At 38.2% G+C, this 23,392-nt stretch overlaps 2 protein-coding genes across 6 annotated transcripts in view; both read left to right on the top strand.

Moving 5' to 3' along the window:
• LEMD3 (LEM domain containing 3) overlaps positions 1 to 23,392 on the top strand; it is a 278,836-nt gene that overhangs the window by 60,953 nt on the left and 194,491 nt on the right. The window lies entirely within an intron of this gene.
• The window catches only part of MSRB3 (methionine sulfoxide reductase B3), a 95,264-nt gene that overhangs the window by 31,347 nt on the left and 40,525 nt on the right, over positions 1 to 23,392 (top strand). For all 5 annotated transcript variants that reach the window (XM_063133926.1, XM_063133921.1, XM_063133925.1 and 2 more), the window contains 3 exons: positions 2,143 to 2,251; positions 4,207 to 4,284; positions 10,598 to 10,626. In XM_063133926.1, the coding sequence (XP_062989996.1) occupies positions 2,143 to 2,251; positions 4,207 to 4,284; positions 10,598 to 10,626 (216 nt within the window). The remainder of the gene's footprint in view (positions 1 to 2,142; positions 2,252 to 4,206; positions 4,285 to 10,597; positions 10,627 to 23,392) is intronic.

Below are 23,392 nucleotides of genomic sequence, written 5' to 3'. Positions count from 1 at the left end.
CTACTGGTTACATCTTCAAAGTAATGTGTAATTTGGGTCTTATTATAGGTCTCTTAGAAGAACACTTCCATTAACAACAAAAGTGAAACAATTAAAATGCAATGTCCAATTAAAACGCCTCTACACTAACAGTGATTTTTCATTTACTAATATTAATACTACTTATCAGAAATTCTACATCTTTTCAAAGTAAGTTGTCGCTTTTATATTGCTTGATGCAAAAAAAAAAAGTCATAAAACTAAAAAGGGCTTTCAACTAAATTTGCAACAATAAATATCTCTCATCCAATGCATCTTTCAGTGGAATCCTATGCATGTATACTCAGAAGTAAGTTCCACTGCATTTACTCTCAAGTAAATAGGTATAAGATCACAGCCTCAATCTGTTCAAGCAGCAGATGATATCTTCTAATGCCATATACAGAGCAAACAGTCAATTAGTCATGTTAGTTCATCTTGTAATAATTCACTGATTGATGCATTAATTATAAGAACAAGATCTCTTTCAATGCAATCCTATATATGTTTACTCAAAAGTAAACCCCACTTTGTTTAATGCAGCTTCTTCCCAGGAAATTTGGATTGCAGCTTATTTCTCCCTTAACAATTGGTAGCATTTTCCAGTTCTGTATGTCAAGATTTTGGATACTCCAAAGACAAGAAGAGACAGTGTTCAATTAGCAGCCTCCAGATGAAGTGTTTTGTGCTTGGAATTTTACAAAAAAACAAATTGACCATGCAGCAAAGTTAATCTGTCTCTTATCAGCAACAGATAATCCTTTAAAATGCCATACACTTCGATCTAAAGTTCCAAATTACAGCCTCCAATGGAAGGGCTTGAACGCACTGAACATAGAACCAAGAGTTTCTTAAGAATTGTGTGTATTTTTCAGGGGTTGTGTATATATACCTTCAATTGTCCCAAGGCAGAATGATTAGCAGTCCATTTAGCTCACAATCAAAATCAGATTAAAGTGTGTCAGGTTCGTAGCAGATCTTAACAGAGATAGGTTGACAAAGTTATCAATGAAATTTATTTATCTTTACAGCAGCAATTAATCCTTCAAATTGCTTTGTGCCAAGCTCTTAAAAGTATTCCAGACTAAGCAAATCACAGTAGTTCCCAGTTTAAAAGACTTTGTACTAGCAGGATTTTTTTCACATGCTTACAATCTTACTATAGTCAACAGACTAATGAGAATTCTTACTGTGGTTGACTTTTCAAAAAGAAAGTCCAAAAAGTTGATGCTTAGAACTTAATAGTCATTCAAAATATTACACATGGAAACACCAAATTGGCTTTTTGTTGCACTTCACTGGGAAGAAGATTTTTCTTTTTAAGTCCTCTCCATAGAGCTGTGGTCTGCATAGGGTTGATGACATTCTTGGCATCTATACTTTTTTAATGTAATAAAAAACAAAAACAAATGTGTGGTTCTAAATTGCCAATAAATTAACAATGTCACTGGGGTGATGAATCCTCTCTGGGTTTCTGTCAAAACCAGTCAGAACTCTAAAAGAGCTTCACCTCACTGACATCGGAGCTGCCAGCCTCCACTGACCGCATCTAATTACAAGATTTTCAAGTTACTCCAAACTGGGGTTAAGCATAATATGCCCAATACCTTTTATCTACAATATAGAATGTCTTGTCAGCATTAGGACTGTGCTCCTATGCATATTTACTGGGAAGTCATGATTAAATAGGTTTAGGCTCAGGATGTTACCTCAGTTTTATGTATTTTATAGTATTTTTGTATTCATTGTTGTTCTCCACCTCGATCCAGAGGTAGAGGCAGGTAAGAAATAAACTACTACTTATTATTATTATTATTATTATTATTATTATTATTATTATTATTGTGAATGTACAACCTTGCCAATGGTTGTGACTTTTCTGCATAGAGCAGGCTATGGCTGTATCACATTATTGCTCTTACGCTACAGTCTCCTGCCTTGTGTACAGCAGATGTCTTAAAGCTGGATTGGAAGATGCAATAGTCTGAGACTCTCTAATACATTAGGATCCAATCTGGTCATTGGAAAAGTGAATGCAGAAGCTGTGTTTTGGCTGGCAGCCAAAGCAATTATTCAGGGTTTAAAGTAAAAAGATTCCTTCTCCTGTATCCTCTCCCTTTGCAGGGTCACGTAGGGATAAAAAGAACTGTAAGGTGGTCTTTTCCCAGGAGGATCTGAGGAAGCGGCTGACACCCTTGCAGTACCATGTAACTCAGGAGAAAGGGACTGAAAGGTAAGGCAAGATAAGATAGATGCAGTCAATAAGAAGTGGGTGCCCTTCCTCCTTCACCGTACTGCTATGATCTCTTCTTCTCAGCTTGTTCGTTTCGAGAAATTCTGCACTTGTTTCTTGTTTACTGACTTATACAAATTAACACCAGGAAACAGCCAGGAATTTGCAGTATGGAGGAAAAGGTCACAGACGTCATAAATATAAAATGAACGCTGTTGTGTCTCTGGGCTTGTATTTCGGGTTTGTTTTCAGGTCACTACAAAATGTGTGGAAGTAATGGTAGTTAAGAAATTCATTGTTTTTTGGGAAGACACCAGGGTAAGCAGAACTCTAAGGGAAATAGCCTTGTGCCATTGAGGCTGAACTTTTGAAGGTGGTCATTGTAAGTATAGACATTTTGGCTGGGAGAGAGAGAGCGTTCGCGCGTGCGAGAGAGAGAGAGAGAGAGAGGGGGGGGGGTGTTCAATTTTGTTCATTTCAATTCCGCTACAGTTCCTTTTCTGAAACACACGTGGAGAAAGTATGTATTGGCTCATTTGTGGCTGGAATGTCAAATATTTTCAATAACTGCCATCACATGGCTTTAGTCCTTGGAAGCAAGCTCTAAATGGGTGGGTAGGGAGAAAGCACAAGAAAGAGCTCACTCTCAAGGCTTCAGCAGTGAATATAGCTTCTCTCAGCTGATTCTTGCATGAAGAATGAGCATCTTTGCCAAGGTCTGACAACTTTGGCGCCTTGATCCAACCATGGAGGGTTGAACCAGGCGTTAGCCTGCTTCTGATCCTATAGTATGAATGATGCAATCTTGTTTCTCTTCCAAACTCCAAAATGACCTTTTTGCCACATATGGAGTCTTAGTCAATTGGCAGCACTCTTCCTGTCGGAGTGTACTATTTACTAGGCTTTCTGAGTGGGTATCGCTGGCGCTAAGATGTCTGTACCCCCACAGCAGACGGGTGGTGATGACGCTCCATCCAGCTCAGGACGCCATCCAGCCATGTAATTCACTTTTGCATACAAGATTAGTGAAATGATTTAGTGCACACAAACAACCAGAGATTAGGTCATTTTTTAAAAAACCCTGTTTATAAAAAAATATTGGACCCCATAAAAAGGGTGAAAGGATAATAAAAACAAGCTGCAGAGCACATAGACTTTTTGTTGGAGTAGCACAGCTGATTTGTATTAGATGAATGACCTCCTAGCCTTTAAGATTGTTAACTTAGAAAAATATTCCCTTAAAGCTGTAATATTCCTTTTCAAATAAAAGTATAGAGCTCACACAGCTTGAAATCGTGGGCTAGGGCTTTCCCCCACCCAGTTTCAGTTTTATTCTTTTGGTGCTAGAACATACTTGTGTGTCCCATCTTCCACAATGATCTTTCTTTAGTGCTTTATGCTTAATATTAGTGATTTATGTTTAATAAAAGAGATCAGCAGTAAGAAATAAGACCTGGAAAAGTTGTTAGAAAAAAAATCTTAGGATCAAAATGTATTTTAAAATGATGTTAATGGTCAGGTGCAAATTAAAGGGCTGAACTGAAAATGCCTTACTTGGCCTTCCCCAGTCCTTTAGGTGTGCTGGGATACAATTTTGACCATTCTGATAAAAGTTGTAGTCCAACACATCTGGACATTGTCAGGATGGAGAAGTCTGGCCTAACTTGTAGGTGAGTCTGTGCTGTGACATTTTACTAGTAGCTTTTCTTATGCAGGAGATATTTACGTTGCTATTCAGATTTTAATGTATATCTTTTTATTTCGTCATTTAAATAAAGACAAAATATAGTCTGCAGTAATTAACATTTCATAATTTAAGCATTACTGCATAAATTATGAAACGCTAATTATTGTAGCCTATATAATGTTAGAACCGATCAAACCATTTCAGCGTTAACACAATCAGAACTCCTTAATTGTTAAAGTACTTTGTTGTTTTTGTTTTGTTTCTCCAGTGCCTTTGAAGGAGAATACACATATCACAAATCTCATGGAATATACAAATGTATTGTGTGTGGAACTCCTTTGTTCAAGTGAGTAGATTAAAACAACTGCAAAATAATGGTACCTTTGTTTTCTTGAGCAATATATGGAATGTGAAGATAACACTAATTCTCTTATTTTTGACTCACTCTGGGGTTGGGGTAGTATAAATGAGTAAAATACTATCTGATATTATAACTAAATGTACAAAACCAGAGCTGAATATGATCATATATGAATTTATTTCAAGATATAAACTTAGATATAAATGCTCTTCGTGTAGTGCTTGGATCTCAATTCTGCAACGAAACGAAAAGGAGATACAGACAGAGGATTAATGGCCTTGTGTCGAAAAGCTTCTAAACTCTTTTAGTTAATGTAAATCCAAGAAAACAATGCAGTCTCATTGTGTTAAAATGAGAGGGAGGCGAAAGAGAGACCTCAATGCCTTGCCCTTCTTAAGGCTGGTCCTGTGTGCATGTAGCATTTGAGGACCAAACTAGACCCTACCCAGGAGTCATATGTGTCTCCAGATTATTTTTAATTTGCCACTCCCGGAAGGGGCTCCAAATTTAATCAGTGCAATGATGAGGAGAAAGGGGGTGCTTAATCCCTTCCCTTCTGAGCTGTTTTCCTATGACAACCACACCCACCCACCTGCGTTTCTCCCTGAACAATCCATGTATCTCAAGCAAACCAGGAACTGGGGTTTTTGTAATGTGCGAAGCCAGAAATTCTGGTTTTTTTATGGGTTAAACAACCCAGAGGTAATCCAACGATTCCCTGTTTGTTGTTTGTTTGACTCTGGGTTGTTTAACCAATAAATAACCCAGAGTTTCTGGTTTCTCATGTCATGAAACATTCAGTTCCTGGGTTGTCAATTAAAAGCAGAAATGACAAGTGCATGTCTTGTGCACTCCATTCATCCGTGCATTTCCTGGATTAAATAATCCAGGAATTGCTGCCATGATATGCAAACCAGGTGTGTGTCTATGTAGATTCTTTCAAGATAGGTCATGCACTTCCACAAAGAGATGGCAACCAACATGTTCCAATCTAATGTATTGCTTGGACCCTTCCTTGTGATTCTGTCAAACTCTTTTTGTCTATCCAGCAGTACATCCAGAGCCCAGAACTCCTAATTATTATTGTAGCAGAGAAGTTAAGAGGACTGAAAGAAAGCTTTCTTTGGTCTGGGCTGCTTTTTCTTTCATTCCAAATATCTCAAAACAAAAGTGACAATGGAAGAATTTTGAGTTCAGCAGCAGTTACCAAATCTCAAAACAAGATACACATATACCTGGCTTTACATTAGGATGATCTATATAGGCTTATTTCTGTGTGGTGGTAGTATTTAGGTACTTTACAGCCTATAGACATTTAGGGCACAATCCTGTGGGGATGGCCATCAGCCTCTGAACTCAGAGGCTGATGGGCATCCAAAGCAGAGCGAGAAGTGATTGTTTCCTCTACACTTCTCCCAGTCTGCATTTTTGCTAGATGAATGTTTTTTGTAGAGGGGGAGGGAAGGAGGCTGGGGAAGGCTCATATCCCTGCTTCCCCAGTCCCTTCCCCTCCTTCATCTTTTCCTTCATCTCCCAGGTTGTTTTTGTGAGGTTGGAAAAGCAGCCACATTGGTTCTCTTCACAATGGTGGGAGGGGCGGGGATCTCAGACCCCTCCATCTGAGGTTGGAGCACTGTCTCTATTATTATTATTATTATTTATTTATATAGCACCATCAATGTACATGGTGCTGTACAGAGTAAAACAGTAAATAGCAAGACTCTGCCGCATAGGCTTACAATCTAATAAAATCCAGGAATCTGAATTATCCCATGGTCCCCCAGATACTAGCTAGAACTGAAAATGTAAGTAGAAGTAGAACTGAAGTAGAACTGAAAGCACAAGTTCAAGTAGAACTAAAATAGAACTGAAAACACACATTCAAAGTCTGTCATTCAACAAAAAATTCCATGCCTAGTCTGGCCGAAATATTAGAACTATCATCATGTAAAATTGAGTCAATGGTTTCATTTATTCCCCACCCCGAAATCCATGTTAGTATTAGTTCCTCTTGGGTGTCAGACTGGAATCCATTAATGTTTTGTTCCTTGCGCCATCACTATCTGTTCTGTAACTAATATATAATCATGGCCTATGAACTGGTTCATTTTGCCAGGAAGGGGAGAATGATTCTTCAGCACTTAAGATTAAAAAACTTCATTTTTTAATAGGACTGATTTATGCTGTTTCATTACCATGTGACATGCAAGGTCAAGGAACTCATGAATTTTGTTCTGCAGATGAAAGACCTGAAGGTTTGGGTATATGTTTAAGGCAGAATTCTATCTTTATCAGTAAAACAGATAAAAGAAACCATTGGAACCCAATGTCACTTTTCATTTAATTTGTTCATACCAGCAACTTGAAAAGCAACAGGTCTTAACTGTTTCCCTTCTTTTTCCATAGGGAAATGTGGCACAGTGTTAAAATTCTTGCCCAAAGAAATCTAGCTTTTCTGTTACCAAAATACTCTTGAGGTTATTTAGGTTTTCTGTTAACAAAATACTCTTGAGGTTATTCAGGTTTTCTGTTACCAAAATACTCTTGAGGTTATCGCTAAGGGAATTTCCCCACATATGGTCAGCTAAAGAAAAAATATTATCAAGAAGATTGAGATACATGAGCTCATCTCATTGGCTTTCCCTATAATCTTGCTACATGTGGCTATTGTATGTGCTACGGGTCCTTTTGCTTTCCTAACGTGTTTTTCCCTGCGCTGCATGCTCTCTGGGGTGCTATAGTAACTTTTCTGCAGTAAATTATTATTATTATTTATTTATATAGCACCATCAATGTACATGGTGCTGTACAGAGTAAAACAGTAAATAGCAAGACCCTGCCGCATAGGCTTACATTCTAATAAAATCATAATAAAACAATAAGGAGGGGAAGAGAATGCTTCCTCTCTTGTGATTACTAGACTTACAGCTTGCAAATAAATAAATGAATTAATAAAAGCTTACAGCTTGCAGAAACAAATAAAAATATATTTTTACAGCTTGCCAAAAAAATAATAATAATAATCCTAAATTAGTACATAGCCATGAATATGCTTGCTCCTTAAAATCGTCTTCTTAGACCTTGCTCTGAGTGCTCTTGCTTTCAGAGATAAGGCAAGCAGTGACTGAGGACAGGGGGCTTTTTTGTGGCCTTTTTTAAGAAATACCTTCCAAGGAGATATTTGTGTGACACCCAACCATATTATCTTTCAGGCTCAAAGTGAAAATGTATTCTTTTAAGCATATGATGAATGATGTGCTTAATCATCATCATCATTATCATCATCATTTTATTGTATTTTATGTTGAATTATTTTAATGTTTATAAGCTTCCTCTGGGTTATCAATGGAAATGGAGGACATAACATTTTAAAATACATAAAGTAATATTGATTCCCTGTAGATACTGCCAATTCGAGGTTGTGTGTAATTTTTTTAAAAAATTGAGACATCTTTGGTGTTGCATGAAGTCAGAAAAGTACAGCTGAAGAAAAGGTGATTACTGAAGAAGATTGAAGTGGATTGTTCATGCAAGCAAAGTTGTTTGAACAATTATGACTGGCACTGAATGCACTGTCAACCATTTAAAGACATTTATAATGCAATGCAGTGCATGTCTACTCAAAAGTAAGCCCTACTGAGTTCAAGGGGATTTGCTCACAAGTAAGTGTGTAGAGGATTGCAGCCTTCATATTCTTGTAGAATATGCATTTTAGAATGTTATTAGGATGTTTTAAAGATGTTTTAATCATGTATGGTATGTTTTTAATCAGTTTTTAATGTGTATTTTATTTCATGTTTTTATACTGTTTGTTTTATACTTTGAATGGTTTTAGTTTTTGTGAACCGCCCAGGGAGCTTCGGCTGTTGGGCAGTATAAAAATGCAACAAATAAATAAATAAATATACAATTTTGGTGGCCAATATAAATATGGTACAATTATAATTATCTTGATATGAGAGCAGTAGCTATGCACTAGCAAGTCATCAAAGGTATTAAGAATTTACACTTGGTTTCAGGCATTCTAGCCTGTGCAGTTTTCAAATTAGTAATATTCAGACCCCTCAATTCAGTACACTGCAAAACCGTAAGAAACCCTTTTATACCTCTGAATAATAAAAAATACTGCTTGTCTTTAATACCTAGTTACTATCCTAATGCAACTTTGATCATATTGGTATTAAATAACTAATATGCCTTGTACAATTTTATAATGTCAATGTAACATTGTTATAGATTTATTTGAGAAATTTGGGCACCGTCCAGTTGCCTTTTGGTTCTTCCTTAAGCACTTTGCCCATGTGCTGCTCCTTCTGCAGGAGTGTCTTGCTACCAACTGTCTACCCTGATAGGCAGTCCTTCCATCGGTTGCATTTGTGGGGTATTTTGTGGGATATACCTAATGGTGCATATAGAAATCTGATAGAATCAGACCCTAAGTGTGTTTAAAGAATATTCTGCTAGGTACTATAAAGGCTCTATTAAGTTGTCGGACAAAATGCAGTAACCGCTGAAATGATTGGTGAGCATATTTTCTTTAGGAAATATCTGATATACAAATGAGAAATGATATAAATTAGTTTGACTGAAATTGAACTACCCTGCTTGTGGAAGAGGCTAGAAAATTGGATTTCATTGAGGCTTGTACAGGAGAACTTCCTGGTGGATTATGCTCAGAGGAAACAAAGTTGGTAGCAGGATTACTGACAGGATCTTCAAAACCCAATACACTATTTGTATTCAGCACCCCCACCCCCAGGGTATGTGGGAAGTTTCTGGCCACATGACAGTCCCACTGGCTCTGTAAAGCCAGCCACCCACCCATCTGCAGCCTTGGGTGACAGTGCTACACCACTTAGTGCAGTGGTGTTCATTCACTTGTAATGGGGATTTAACTCTTTGATTGGTGCTGCTGGTACACTGTTTAGCACTATTGGACTGTGTTTCTGGCTGAAGGATGTTTGTTTTTGTCCCTCTATCCTACGTTTTGATCATATTGACAGCTTCTCTTTTAAAAAAAGCAAAACAAAACATTTATTCTCCTCTTCTCCCCCAGTTTTCTTGGCTTTCTGACTCTTTCCAAAGCCATGTAATGACATATTCCAGTTAGCTTAAAGTTAACTGGAATTCTTTAAAAAATTCTTTACACAAAATTTATTTTTCTGTTTGGCATAGCAGTCTGTAATATGTGTTTAGCAAGAGTATATGACTTCCCAAAGCACACCAATACCTTCTTTTGGATTGAAAGAACCTGCCATTTCCCACTTAGGTTGGGTGTATTTCCCTAGAAAAATACCCCTAAAAAGTAACCTCTTTTATGAAGACTCCCGCTGATCAGTTCTTGTATATTGCTGAGGCAGCTGTGAATATATATAATACGTGCACACAGACGCACATATGTGTGTGGGTCACTCACACACACAGACACAGACACACACACACCACTGATCATTAATTTGTGATATAAATCTGGCTGGAGCATGCCCACTAATTGGTTTGAGAGTTAAATCTAGACAATGCTTCTTATAGCTGTTTTGTTCGGATAGGCCTAGTCATAGCATTAATTCTGCTTGACAGCACTTCAGCCACATCTCGAAAGTAATTACCCAACTTAAGTTTTCCCACAGCTGAATTGAGACCTTCAAAGCCTCCTGAGTTTAGAACTATTATTAACCTATATCTGAAACATGATGTTCCCACAAAGGCGAATTTTTCTCCTCTTTCTTCCTCCTCTTCATTATTAAATGTACAGCCTATTGAGTTTCATTGATGATATGCTAAACACTTAAAACACCACATTAAACAGACAACAATGGGTAGTATATTTTGCATGTACTAGTCTCTTGCTCAATAAGAATTCACAAGAAGGTTGGATTTCCAACCTCCTTAAGAGAAACTATCATTTACTTGGGGGTGGGGGGAGGAATATAAGCATGCATATTGATACAACCATCTGATGATGGTATGCAAAGAAGTACTCCTCACAAGAATAATATCAAGGAGAAATCATGGTAATAAATGTTTAAAAATAATGGAAATGTGCCTTCTGTAATACTGACATTGTGTTTCCATTTTCAGAATGTTTTCAGAGGTTTCTGCTGCGCTTGCCAGTCCTATAAATTAAAATTATAATTGATAAAGTTGCTAATGTGAAAATATATTGAAAGTACATTTAGGATTCAAATGTGTTTGCAGACCAGGTGCATTAACATAGAGACATATGCCTGTAGTTTTGGTCTCATGACATAAACAGTTCTTTACAATTAAAGGATTTTCCCTTCTCTCTTTTTTGTTTTAGGTCAGAAACAAAGTTTGACTCCAATTCAGGTATGTTTAGGTTTACAATCTTATGTTGAATATGCTGTTTTCATGTTACTCTCAAAAGAGTCATTTATCAGTTCACGAACAATCTTAACTTTAAACAGTCTGGAAAAGGCCAATCTTTAAAACGATCTCAGGTTTCAGAATGCCTTGAACAGTGCTATTATTGTGAATGGCAGTGCTTTTATTCCTTCCATAGGTTCACGTCTCTCTTTAAGTTTTCTCTTTCATGTTAAGATGATTGCAAGGAAACCATGTCAGTTCTGCATTAGTTTTTGAATGATATGGGGCTAAGAGAAGTGGGCTATGGGAATATTGGCTGATTTTAAAAGGATATTTTTCTTCCTGGAGGACAAAGCTATTTCACGAGCATGAAGTCTGAGCAACCAATACATCAGGAAACAGGTTATTTGTCATCAAATGCTCATGATACGTCCATGTATACATGCATGCCAGACAAGGCTGTAGATTTCTCTCTAGGTGGGTAACTTAAATGTCAATTTCTTTTATATTTATAAGAAATATTGATGTCACAGTCTCTAAATAGCAGAACATTCCAAAAGTCAGTTTAAACTCAACAAGCTAGCTGTATACATTATAGCAAACAGGCCAGCTAGAAGAGCCTGATTTTTTATTTGTTTTACCAGCATAGGCTTTCATATTTAATGCCATTAGTTTTATGACACAGCATGCTTTAATGGAAAAATCATAGTTTTTGCTGAGAAATGGAAGCTGTTTCCCTATATTATATTTATTTTTAAGAGTGCCTGTCTGGACAAAAAGCCCTTTCAATGTATTTTTTGAAATAAAATCATACAGCAAATGAAAATATAAAATACAATTAACTATACTTTCAGAGGATTCTGCTTTTTAAAGATTTGAACCAGAGTTCTGGCTATTGGGTGGTATAGAAATGTAGCCTAAAAATAATTTTGAGTACAATACAAATAAAATAAATAAATATCAACACGTAAAAACATCTCATTCCAAACCAACAATAAATAGTACGATAGTTAAAATTACAGCTTTAAAATGAAGACCAGCAGCATTATTTAATTAAGAGCAGATCTGAACAGTCAGGTCTTTAAAACTAAAGGCAACCAATGAGGAAGCTGAACATACATCCAGTGGGAGGGAATTCCACAATGATGGGGCCCTTGCCCTTTGCGCCTCCCAATCCGCTGGACCCTGACATTGGGTCTTTAAGCAGGATCTCTGCAGCCAACCTTAAGGCCAGGGCAGTTTCATATAGGTGTAGGAGGTCCTTTAAATAATCCAGTCCTATCCATTTAGGGCTTTAGAGGTAACCAGCAGCAATTTAAGTTTGGCCCTGAAATGCATCAGCCACCAGTGCAGCTGGTACAGAATCAGCTTGGCAACACAAAGCAGCTGCTTTCTGCATGAGTTGATGTCTCCAAAGTATCTTCAAAGGCAGCTCCAGACAGTGCAAATCATAGTAGTCATGTCTGGATATAGCCAAGGCATTAATGACTTTGGTAAGATCTGCTTTCTCTAGATAGAGGTGCAGCTCCCAAATCAACCTAAGCTGCTAAAACCTGCCCTTGTCCTGGAGTTCTTTGATGAGACATTTTCTGTATGGATTCCCAGTAATGGTGTACTGTCCTTCCACAAGAATAGAAAAGGAAGTGTCACCCTGGATTAGTTTACTAATGCCTACATATGTTGATGGAGAACAGAGACGAAGGTTTGTACTTCACCCTATATATGGCAGGAGTGTGCAGAAGGTAGCTTTCCAAATGTTTTGGACTTCAACTCCCAGAAGCTCCTGCCAGCATAGACAACGGTCAGGAATGCTGGGAATTGAAGTCTTTCCTCAGCTAAAGTTAAGCTTCCTTTTAACGTTGCTCTCTCTGTACAACTATAAATCAGGGGTGTGGGAACATATTTAAAGTGGCAGTCTGAATTGCCCACTAAGTTTCATGCCTCTCTCAGCATGGAGAAAGGCAAAATGGGTTGGGTGGGTGGGTGTCAATGGTATCAGTAGGCGTGGCCATCATCTGACCCATGGAGTGCCTGGTGGGGGCGGGCAGAGTCCTGGAGAAAAGGACTCGGCTGAACACCCCTGAACTCAGCTTTGTACACTGATTGTCCTACAGATGAATACCAAGCTTTCTTCTTTTTAGTTTAAATGTCCACTTTGGGCTGAGATTTATACCTGAAACATAGCTATACATCCCTGCACCCTCCATGCATTCCTGCAGTGGCTCACCATGTGAGAAAACAGGGCCACAAACTACAGTGTTGGTTTATTATAGGTTATGGAACCAGCTGGATCAAATACTTTCCAAGAAGGTCCATGTAAGCTTATTGCCCTTGACTTGACAATAGTGAGTATGTTATAAACCCTTAGATGGAATATGACAGAAAAAGCTGGGTTGCAGTTAAACCTCAAAAAAACCATGATTATGGCAACCAGCTTGATTGATAACTAGCAAATAGAGGGAGAAAACGTGGAGACAGTGACAGACTTTGTATTTCTGGGCGCAAAGATTACTGCAGATGCTGACTGCAGCCAGGAAATCAGAAGACATTTACTTCTTGGGAGGAGAGCAATGACAAATCTTGATAAAATAGTTAAGAGAAGAGACACCACACTGACAACAAAGGTCTGCATAGTTAAAGCAATGGTATTCTCCGTAGTAACCTATGGCTGTGAGAGCTGGATCATAAGGAAGGTTGAGAGAAGGAAGATAGATGCTTTTGAACTGTGGTGTTGGAGGAAAATTCTGAGAGTGCCTTGGACTGCAAGAAGATCAAACCAGTCCATACTCCAGGAAATAAAGCCAGACTGCTCACTTGAGGGAATGATACTAAAGGCAAAACTGAAGTACTTTGGCCACATAATGAGAAGGCAGGACACCCTGGAGAAGATGCTGATGCTAGGGAAAGTGGAAGGCAAAAGGAAGAGGGGCCAACCAAGGGCAAGATGGATGGATGATATTCTGGAAGTGACAGACTTGACCTTGGGGGAGCTAGGGGTGGCGACGGCCAACAGAAAGCTCTGGCGTGGGCTGGTCCATGAAGTCACGAAGAGTCAGAAGCGACTAAACGAATAAATGAATAAACAACAAAAATGACATCCTATTTGTTTTACTGCTTTCTTGTTCTCATATTTTTGTAGCTTGTTTAATTAAAGAGGTTTACTTCTTGTTTCCACATACTAGCACAGAACTGACATTTTCTCCTCCTTTGCACAAACCCTCTGTATATGCAGAGAGGAAATGTACTTGAAAACCATTTGTAAAGCACAAATACCTTCCTTTGAAGAAAGTTTGATAATTTCAGTGCTTTTTTTTGTATGTGTGGTGAGAATCACATGAAGAATAACACAGATTTATTTCCTTGCAATAAAAATGGAGTCTGGCATGCAGTTAGTTATGAAAGGTCTAATTTATTAATTTTAACTACAAAATCTGGAAACATCATATAGGCCTGAAATACTGAGGAAAACATTGTCTATGCATCATGAATTTGAACCTGAACATATAACTTCAAAGTGAAACAAAATATTAAATTAATACTCAATATTCATCATGCAAATGGCTATAACATATGTAAAGAAATGCACATTCTTCATCCTGATGGCTAGATGTTGACTCACCTTAGTAACAATGACATCTTTGGCTGAAAGAAATTCTCCGCTCAGTTTAGGTACCCCTGTGTGAGAAAACAATTATGCTTTTTCTTTTTGAACCTTAATGTCACAGAATAAAATGTTCATGCAATAAAACTGTATTTCTACTTTTAACTTTAACAAGAGTATGGTAAGAAATGGGATTAATAGGCATTTTATTAACAGCTGACACAAGGGAAAGAGATACTACCATTGGAAGTCCTTGTGGGGAAAATTTTGAATTACTGTAAGTGAACAAAGACTAGTTGTTGTCTAGCAGGAATTGTACTAATGTACTTTGGGCTAAAAGGATGAGGTTCCACACATTTTGTGTACATTATGGAACAGCAGAATTTTTCATTAAAATAAACCAACAGAACTATTTTAGTTTTTTCTTAAATCCTATCTCTTATTTTAGACACTTCATAAAGTTACAATGGTTTAAAATCAACAGTGTGTAAAAGATGAATTAAATTTTTTTAAAGTTCACAGAGGTATTGTGTCAACTTCAATACAAGGTAGAGAATTCACAGGTGGTATATTAGACTGCACCATATTAGTGGTAATATGTCCCCGCTCTGTTGGCACGGTTGCTCAGTTCCTGGCACTCATATTCATGGTGGGAATGTCAACAGGTCAAAACTTTTTGGTCAAGAGTTTTCCAAACCATTACAAACATGATTCATGTTGAAGTAGAAACTGATCCAGCACTGGCTCTACTTTTTATTTTTAGGAATGCCAAAAGAAACATTATTCCCAAAGCCTTGGTCACCCGCTTGCTGGTTGCAGCCAGGTGGGAAATTGCCCAATTCTGGAAAAGCGACAGACCATTTGACCATCAACGCTGGTTTGATAAGATTTGGAAACCAGCTTTAAATGATAAGTTGACTCAACATAGCAGGTTAGCAAGAGGGGAAATAACATCAGACACATTTTTGGAAAACTGGTTGGATGTTTTCTCATTTATTTATATGAATCCTGGCGAACCTAGACCTCTAATAACTCAGGAATCCTTTTGGTCAGAGGTTCTAACTTAACCTGTATCTTTTTCTGTACCAGAAAGTATAGATTTGTTTAAGATTTCTATATTTACTAAGTGCTTATTGAAGGTATGAACACCCATGCTTTTTTATAGTAGTACTGTGGGAACATTTGTATTGTTGTTGAGTGTTTTCTTTTACTCTGTGTGTTTATTGTATTTGTCCTTACTTGAAAATCAATAAAAAATAGTATTAAAAAAATACAAGATAGAGAATTATCTGTATTATACAGATGTTGTAGCTTTAATTCAGACTCAGTTTACGTAAACCTCTCTCCCTTATTATGTTGTTACCACATCACCATTTACTTATGCAGGCCAGTTGTAACCTTAATGGATGGTGGAGGATTAGAAACAAACAAACAATGATAGTTGACATACTAAATAGTATTTGAAAATGGGATGTGTATACAAGTTTATGGTGTCCACTAAAGCCAAAATTGGAGTTTTTCCATAGACATTCCCCCACCCCTGTGAGCTTTGAATTGATCATTACGGGGGGGGGGGGGGAATGGGTGAAAGGGGAAAAAAGAAAAGAAAACCAACATAAAGGAGAAAAATAGTAACAGAGCAGAAACAATGAAGATGCTGCTAAATATGGTGAGATTATTCTAAATTCCATATGGTGTAAATAAAATAACATTGTCTTAAACATATGTACTGTGAAAGTTAAATTTTAATATATGACATACAAAAGATTGAGGCCAAATTCTAAAAGCAAATCTGTGTGTTGCTTTTAGTTTCTGATAACTGCAGTTTTCTTCTTTGATATTCAGAATTGCATTGTATCAGTGACGATTTTCAGTGGTGTGTGTGGGATGTCTAAAGATAAGCTTATGTGGCCATGAAATTACTTATGGTTAGCAAATGGTACCCACCTGGAGATATTTTATGATGCATTTCTGTTGAAATCCAGATTTTCATCAATCCAGGTTTGCTTTTCTGGCAGGAGATGTTAGCCAGAAAATCCATGCATACATAAAAATAAAAAAACCTTGCTTGCATGGACCAAATGGCACCTGAAACTGCATTAGTTTGGAGTTGGGTGGGTGGAGTCCTACAAGAAGAATGAATGTAATGAATTACATAGGTTACACATAGTTTTAATTGATTTTAATTGTTTTATTGCTTAAAAAAATTCTACTTTTTTTATTTGTTAATGTTTTAATACATTTTTAGCTGTGTAAATTATTTATGTTTATATTGTTCTGATTTTATCTGTATGCCACCCTGAGATCCCAGTGATAATTGGGTGCGATATAAATGTTTTAATAAATAATAATAAATAAATAGTTACAGGGCAGTGAATGGGTGGAAGATGGCTCCCCACTGCTTTCCTTGCTCTTGGGCTCAGTGAAGTACAATGGATGAGAATAAGTTACTTCCGAGTAGGCACATCTAGCAAACACCTCCCTTCATGTCCACCTCTCCCAGTGGGAGTAAGTGTTAATTGGGGATATCAGCTTTAAAAAAATCACCAAAAGTTCTGCCAACATTTGCTCTTCCATAATTACACATTCATAATTGCAGGCTTGCTCTCCATTCTGTTCTCCTTTCTGTGCAGGGGTGGGGCATCAATGTTTCCTTGCCATTCAATAGGCCTTCAGAGGGGCGATAGTACAATGCTGCTACATGGAGATTTTTTTGTTTTTGTTTACAAAGAGAACCCAAAAGTAACCTGCTCACTTTTTCAATTGATTTACTTCAGAGTAGACATGGTTATCCATGCCAGCTCATTGTTCCTTGAGGCAAAGAGGAAATAGCTGCTAATTGGTGATTACCCAATTAACGGCAGTCAGAAAAGAAACAAAAGAAAAGGGGCAGCCCACCTACGCCCTCTCAAAACACCTGTAGTAAGCAGCATTTAATTCAGGGATATGGGATTAAAGGGAAAATGCGGCACAAAAAGTCTTTGCAAAACACATGGATTTTCGGCTGGAAAAGTCGAATTTGCTGTGGAGTGGCAATGAAGTCATGTGGCATAGATAACTGAATGCCGCAGTAGCACCAGGGTAAACCTCCCATGTAGATGGGCCCCAAGTTAAAGTTTGGGGCACATGGATGATCCTCAAAAGGTCTTTGGGGGCACCTTTAGGGAATTTCCTTGAAGATATGCTCATTTAGTGCATCTGATTTCTGCAAACCATATTCATGCTCAAGTGAGCCTGTGCTGCTACTCTGCACAGTAGATGGGATCACCATGAGTCTAGGGCAACAGGCACTGTCTAAAGGACTCAGTGTGCTGATGGCATCAAGTTTCCAGTGCCACATTGTACCAAATATTGTTCCAGAGATTTCACCCAGAATTCCCATTTGTATATTATGTTTTAATTCAGTTTTATGTATGTTATCGTTTATTGTTGTTCCCCGTCTTGATCAAAACGGAGAGGCGGGTAAGAAATTATTATTATTATTATTATTATTATTATTATTATTATTATTATTATTATTATTATTATTATCTTCATCTCAAAGTAAGAAAAAATCTTTTGTAGTCAAGTCCTTTCTGTATTGCATTTGATAAGTTTTTGAACCAAATGTACAAATGTAATATAGCTTAGAAGTGAGCAGCGGTGAGCAGATTTGGTAGTTGACATTTAATCACATCCTAAAATAGAGCCAGCATAGGAATGATGGCATTTTGGAAAAGCTAGTGGCTGCTTTAGGCAATGCTAATATAGTACCACCGCCAGTGAGGCTGGGCAGCTGCTCAGGATTCATATGTTTTTGAAGAGGTCCCAAATCTAACCCCATAGTAATACTGTAGGTCAAGAGCTTTAAATATGAAGACTCAAAGCTTGAAATTGAAGTGGAAGTGGTTAGAGCCAATGCAGAGACTGATTGATAAGTATTAACATATTACTGATTCACATGACATTGCAGATGAGTCGCAGTATGTGCTGGGTGCATGTAGGTTCAAACAACAGAAGGCAGTAGTGTGAATGATCTAATGTACATAGAATGCTCAAAGCCCACAACTACACAACATACATGCAGTGATAGACAGTAGTAATCAACCCCATTTATTTACAATTATATAAAAAACTGATGCGTAACACCTGCATGGTCATCAATGGCAAACTGGTTGCCTAACAAAACTGTGCGTGAAAAGTACTCCCGATACAATCATTCTTTTTCAATAATAATTTCCAATGTATAATATACATAAACCACAATCACAGTTTTTGGACACAATACAGTGCTGGTAATGGCATCGGTATGGTACCTTTTTAGACACAGATTTATAATAGGAAGTTATATTTATTATTTTCTAGTTCTTATCATATTTATTATTTTCTAGTTCTTATCAGCGTTGTAGATTTTATTTATTGACAGGTCTCCGTGGTTTATTTTCCTGTTTTCGCGAAAGCTTCGTCGGAATAAACGCTGAAAGGATAAGATAACATATTTTGTTGAAAAACATACTCTGTCACCACATAAAAATCTGTCAACTTAAGTTAAGAGCATATAGTTCTGACCAAGTTTGTAATCACTGGGACTTACTTAATTATGAAGAATCTCCTTAAATTAATACAGTACATTTTGACTAAAGAGTCAAAAGCATATTACATGTCAGACATTTTCAGACTAAGCACAGGAATAGGGTCTTGAAGGTATGTGATATTATTGTACTGGGTCATGGGAAGAAGAAGTTTGAAGAACACTGGTAATTGTTTAGGACAATGGATGGTAGGGTAGTGTGTAAACTGTCATAATATTATAATTAAAATGTCATGTTTTTGTTGAGTACTTGTTATTTTAATATGTAGCTTTAAACACTCTAGGATCCATTGTTGATGAACGATGGTTTTCAGGAATAGAAAAATATACATAAATGTTAACAAGTAAGCCTAGCCCTTCTTTTCCAAGTTTACCCCCTCCCCCAAATTGAGAAGACTATGCCCCTGGGTTGTCATGTCATGTGAACCTGGTAACTAAGGGTTATTTGAGAGTTAAACAAGGGTTGGAGGTTATGCAAGGTTTGTTTAATCCTCAAATGAACTTCAGTGGTTGGGTTTGCTTGACATGACAACTGTTGCTTGGACCTGCATATTCAAAATGTTGCCTGACACACCCCGCAGCTCATCATGAGTTAAATGAGGGGGTAATATCAATAGAGACAGGGCTAAAACAGACATTGCTTTAAATCTGTGTCTAGCAGCTACACTTTTTCATTTTACTCTAGAGTAGGTGCAGGGGGGCTGATCTGAACTCAAAAACGGTGGTAGAAAGGGTGGCAGCATGGATGTAGCTGAAGTAATGTAGATAAATTATGGCAAGAAACCTGAGAAGGATCATAGCAGTAGGTCCACAAAAGGTCAGATCTTTAAAAATGTTAAAGGAGAAACAGTTGTACTTAGCAGTGGTAGCTGAAGTAGCAACAAAGGAAAAGAGATACTGAGGCAATACTCAAGTCTGCATGCCTAGTTTGCAAGCTCAAGAACTCTGGTGTGGAATGGAGAGGAGACAGGATAATAATAGGAAGGAAAAGATGAGGTTTGGTAGCGTCAGGGTTTTTTTGGGGTTTTTTTTTTTACAGGAAACTGGACATTTTCCACATGCTTGAACGTCAGGCATAAGAGATGAACAGATGGGGAAAGGATGTGGTATGGGGAACATGTGGGATTGGAGCTGGAAAGAAGGCAAGATTTTCAGAGTGAGAATGATTTGATGAAGGAGAGGTTAGAAAGCAGAGAGAAGTAGGAAGGGAAATAACTTGAAGAGGGTCAGACTGAGGTTGTTGGCCTTTGACTTAGTAAAGACCTCCAGAGGTGAAAGGTGGAAGAGAGGCCAGACGGACAGGTCTGGAGTAAGCTAAAAGTGGCAAAAGGAATTGTGGGACAAGATGGGCCTGTGCCACTTAACCTGCTGAGTTATAGTCCACTAGTCATGTATTCTTGCCTGCCAATTGCTTGGCAATCTCCCTGTTTTGAAGTCCCAGGTTGGTAACAAAATCAGGAAGTTTATTGAGCTCCTAATCTCTTGTTACATATGCCTGGTGGGCTGTTTTCAGCATGGACAGGTCACAAATTCGGCAGACTCATGGAAATTGGGAGATACTCATGGAAGCTGCTTGCCAAGCAGAGTTGGAGGATGTGGATTTGCAGTGGAGAATGTCAAAATTCTCAGGATCAGAGAGCTTGAAAGGGCTAGTGGGCTCATCTCATCAAGAGGTGGACAGAAAAATGGCACTGGGTGGCTATAATTTATTTTGTTTTGTACATAGAATCATAGAATAGCAGAGCTGGAAGGGGCCTACAAGGCCATCGAGTCCAACCCCCTGCTCAATGCAGGAATCCACCCTAAAGCATCCCTGACAGTATCTGTCACTTAACTAAAAAATGCTCAAAGCAATTTACAATGTGATTAAAATACATTGAAGTCAGATAACTCAAAAAATTGAAGAAAACCACCAATCAATAACAGAAAAAGCATAATTAAAAACAGAATCAATTTTTAAAACTTCATCAAGGTTCTAAACACTTCCAAAAGCTGGAAATGCTTTTAAAAACCAAAATGACTTTCCATGATAGATAATAGATTCTTGTGGCACTGTGAAGACTAACATATGTAGTGTAATATTATGCATGTCTGTTTGGAAGTACACTCCAGTGAATTCAGTGGGATTTATGCCCAAGCAGGGGAGGCTGGAGGCTCAGATTTTGGTGGGGCTAACAATCCATTCCAGGTTTCAGTCAGAACCAGCCAGAATGCTAAAAGACCTATTCAAGGTGCTGTATCCTATCCCCAAAATTGATTTAGCACCCTGGATAGCTCCTGGATAGTTCTGGATGGTTCCGATTGAAACCCAGAAGGAATCACAGCTCCACTGAAATTGGAGCCACCACCCTCCACTGCTCTGAAGTAAGGGCTCTTCCAGATGGAGGACTCCTAGCACCACCAATCATTGGGCTTCCACTGTAAACTACAAGTGGAATTTATGCCTACTGCCCACAGTGTCAGGGGAAATTGTTGCTACATGCGACATCCTTCTGTCCAAACAAAGATGTAGCCAAGCGATTCCCCCCCTTTGCTGCTCCCTTTTTCCACATTCTTTGTGTGAAGTGGGTTTTGGGGGGTGGAGGAGGGGCAGTTCTTCTCTGGAATGGCACAATTCTGGAAATCCAAAGGTTTTACTCCTATGTAAGTATACCTGGCCCTAGTTTGGATCCAGGATCATTGTGTTCTGGGAATGGAGAATTAACTGGGGGTGGGGGGAGAAGGAAAGGTTTAAACCTGTCCTACCAGACTGCCATGTTTCTGAACTGAATTGGGCCACATACACTTACGGGGGATAAACCTTTGGACTTTCAGAATTGCACAATTCGGAGAAGAAGAAACCAACAAAAACAAAAAAACTGTAGTGTGAATATTATCAAGCACACCCCTAAAACAGTGGTGTTGCTAAAACCAGGAGCAAATTGTGTGTTTTGGTGGGTGGATGGGGAATGAAGGAAAGAGCGGAGTATTAGCTGCAGAGGGAAAAGGAGTGATCCATTTTCTGGGAAAGGGAGAAACGTGGTTGTTTGGCCAGAAAACATGTCTCCATCAGTATCACCTTATATGTCACACTCCCACACACCCATAGAACATAGCAAGCTCCTGAAATAAGGCACCCACATTCCTTGTTTTTGTGTGTGGACCTTGGCGCACCAGAAAATAACACATGTTCCCTGGTGTGAGAAAATATGGGAGAAGAAGGGGGGAACATGGAGGATGATTGCAGGACATGCACAGCATCGTGTGCGCAGCCTGCAAAATCCCGCAAACACAGCAAACAGATAACACCTTAAACTCCCCACCTGGAAAAACCTTACCTGTGTACAGTATTGTAGCTTTCCTGCAGGATAAATGATTGTGCACTAGAGCCCATCTGAAGTTGACATAATATGCCATGAAATACAAAACGTAGGAGTAGGCCTCTGGTATTTCTATGTGGAGCCTAATTGTATGCAAATTTTACAGCAATAAACAGCTCTGTCTTCGAATGGGGGGAACAGCCAGGAAGTTTAGGAGAAATAGCTGGGAGGCTTCCACTGCTGCTTCCCAGAACCTTCCACCTGAGGTGATCAGCCTTGGGCTTTTCTAAATGAGGCTTTTAACTTGCCCCTTTCCTGAAGGTTCTCCTTCCAGATTTTTATGGGATTAAGATCAGCTCCTTTACACATGTTTTTTCTGGGGGGTTTCTTTCTCTGCTTTTCTAAATGTTCCATTACACTACCACTAGGTTGCACTGCAGTATAGCAGAATTGTATATATTTCCTTTTTAACTTTTTAATGTTTTAAACTTATACTTGTTATATTTTATGGTTTTTAATTGTACACTGTCCAGAGAGCTTCAGCAGATGGGCAGTATAAAAACGAAATAAATAAATAAATGCACAAAGGTTTAATGTCATTTAAGGAAATAACAGACTTTCCTCATTACAAACAAACTTTATAATAGTTGAAAAGAACAGGAGAGGTGCTGGAGGATGACAATGTCATGTAAAGCACCTGCAAGCTGCTGTGAGCGAGGAATCATGAGTACATGAAAACTTATGCCACAATAAATATATTTGTCTTGAAGGGCCTATTAAACTTTTGATTTGCTTGAGTATACCTCTAATTGAATTTGTCCATAAGAGATTAATAGTGCGATCTTACACATCTATACTCAGATTTAATATTTCTGAATGTTGGTGTATACAGCATGATCTTGCACCCAGACCTGAGAGCCCACGGAGGAAGATATGGCTAGAGGCAAGAATATAATAATCCAAAACTCCTTTTTATTGTTTAGAACTAATAATGTCAGTTCTGGGATGCAGATGGGGATCTGGCTTTAAATAAAATGTGGCCTGGATTGATAGGTGTCTTGAGGTCCTGAGTCCTTTCATGTATTTTTAGAGGACAAAAATGTGTTGCATAAGGTGGGGGGGGGGGAGCGGAATTTGAATCTTCAAGGCCTGTTTGATTTTTGCATTTGGACAGGATTGCCAGGTGATCTGAAGGTCTTCTGTGGGATTTTTGACTTCCTGGTGTGGTAACTAGGGGTTCTCTCTGAAACAGATTGTCCTGATGGCTCCTTCTCCCCTTCCCCTGCAGAGCTGTGGACT

This window comes from Elgaria multicarinata, chromosome 9, assembly GCF_023053635.1.
Source record: "Elgaria multicarinata webbii isolate HBS135686 ecotype San Diego chromosome 9, rElgMul1.1.pri, whole genome shotgun sequence".
NCBI lineage: Eukaryota > Metazoa > Chordata > Lepidosauria > Squamata > Anguidae > Elgaria > Elgaria multicarinata.
This window is presented reverse-complemented; position numbering and strand designations above follow the sequence as displayed.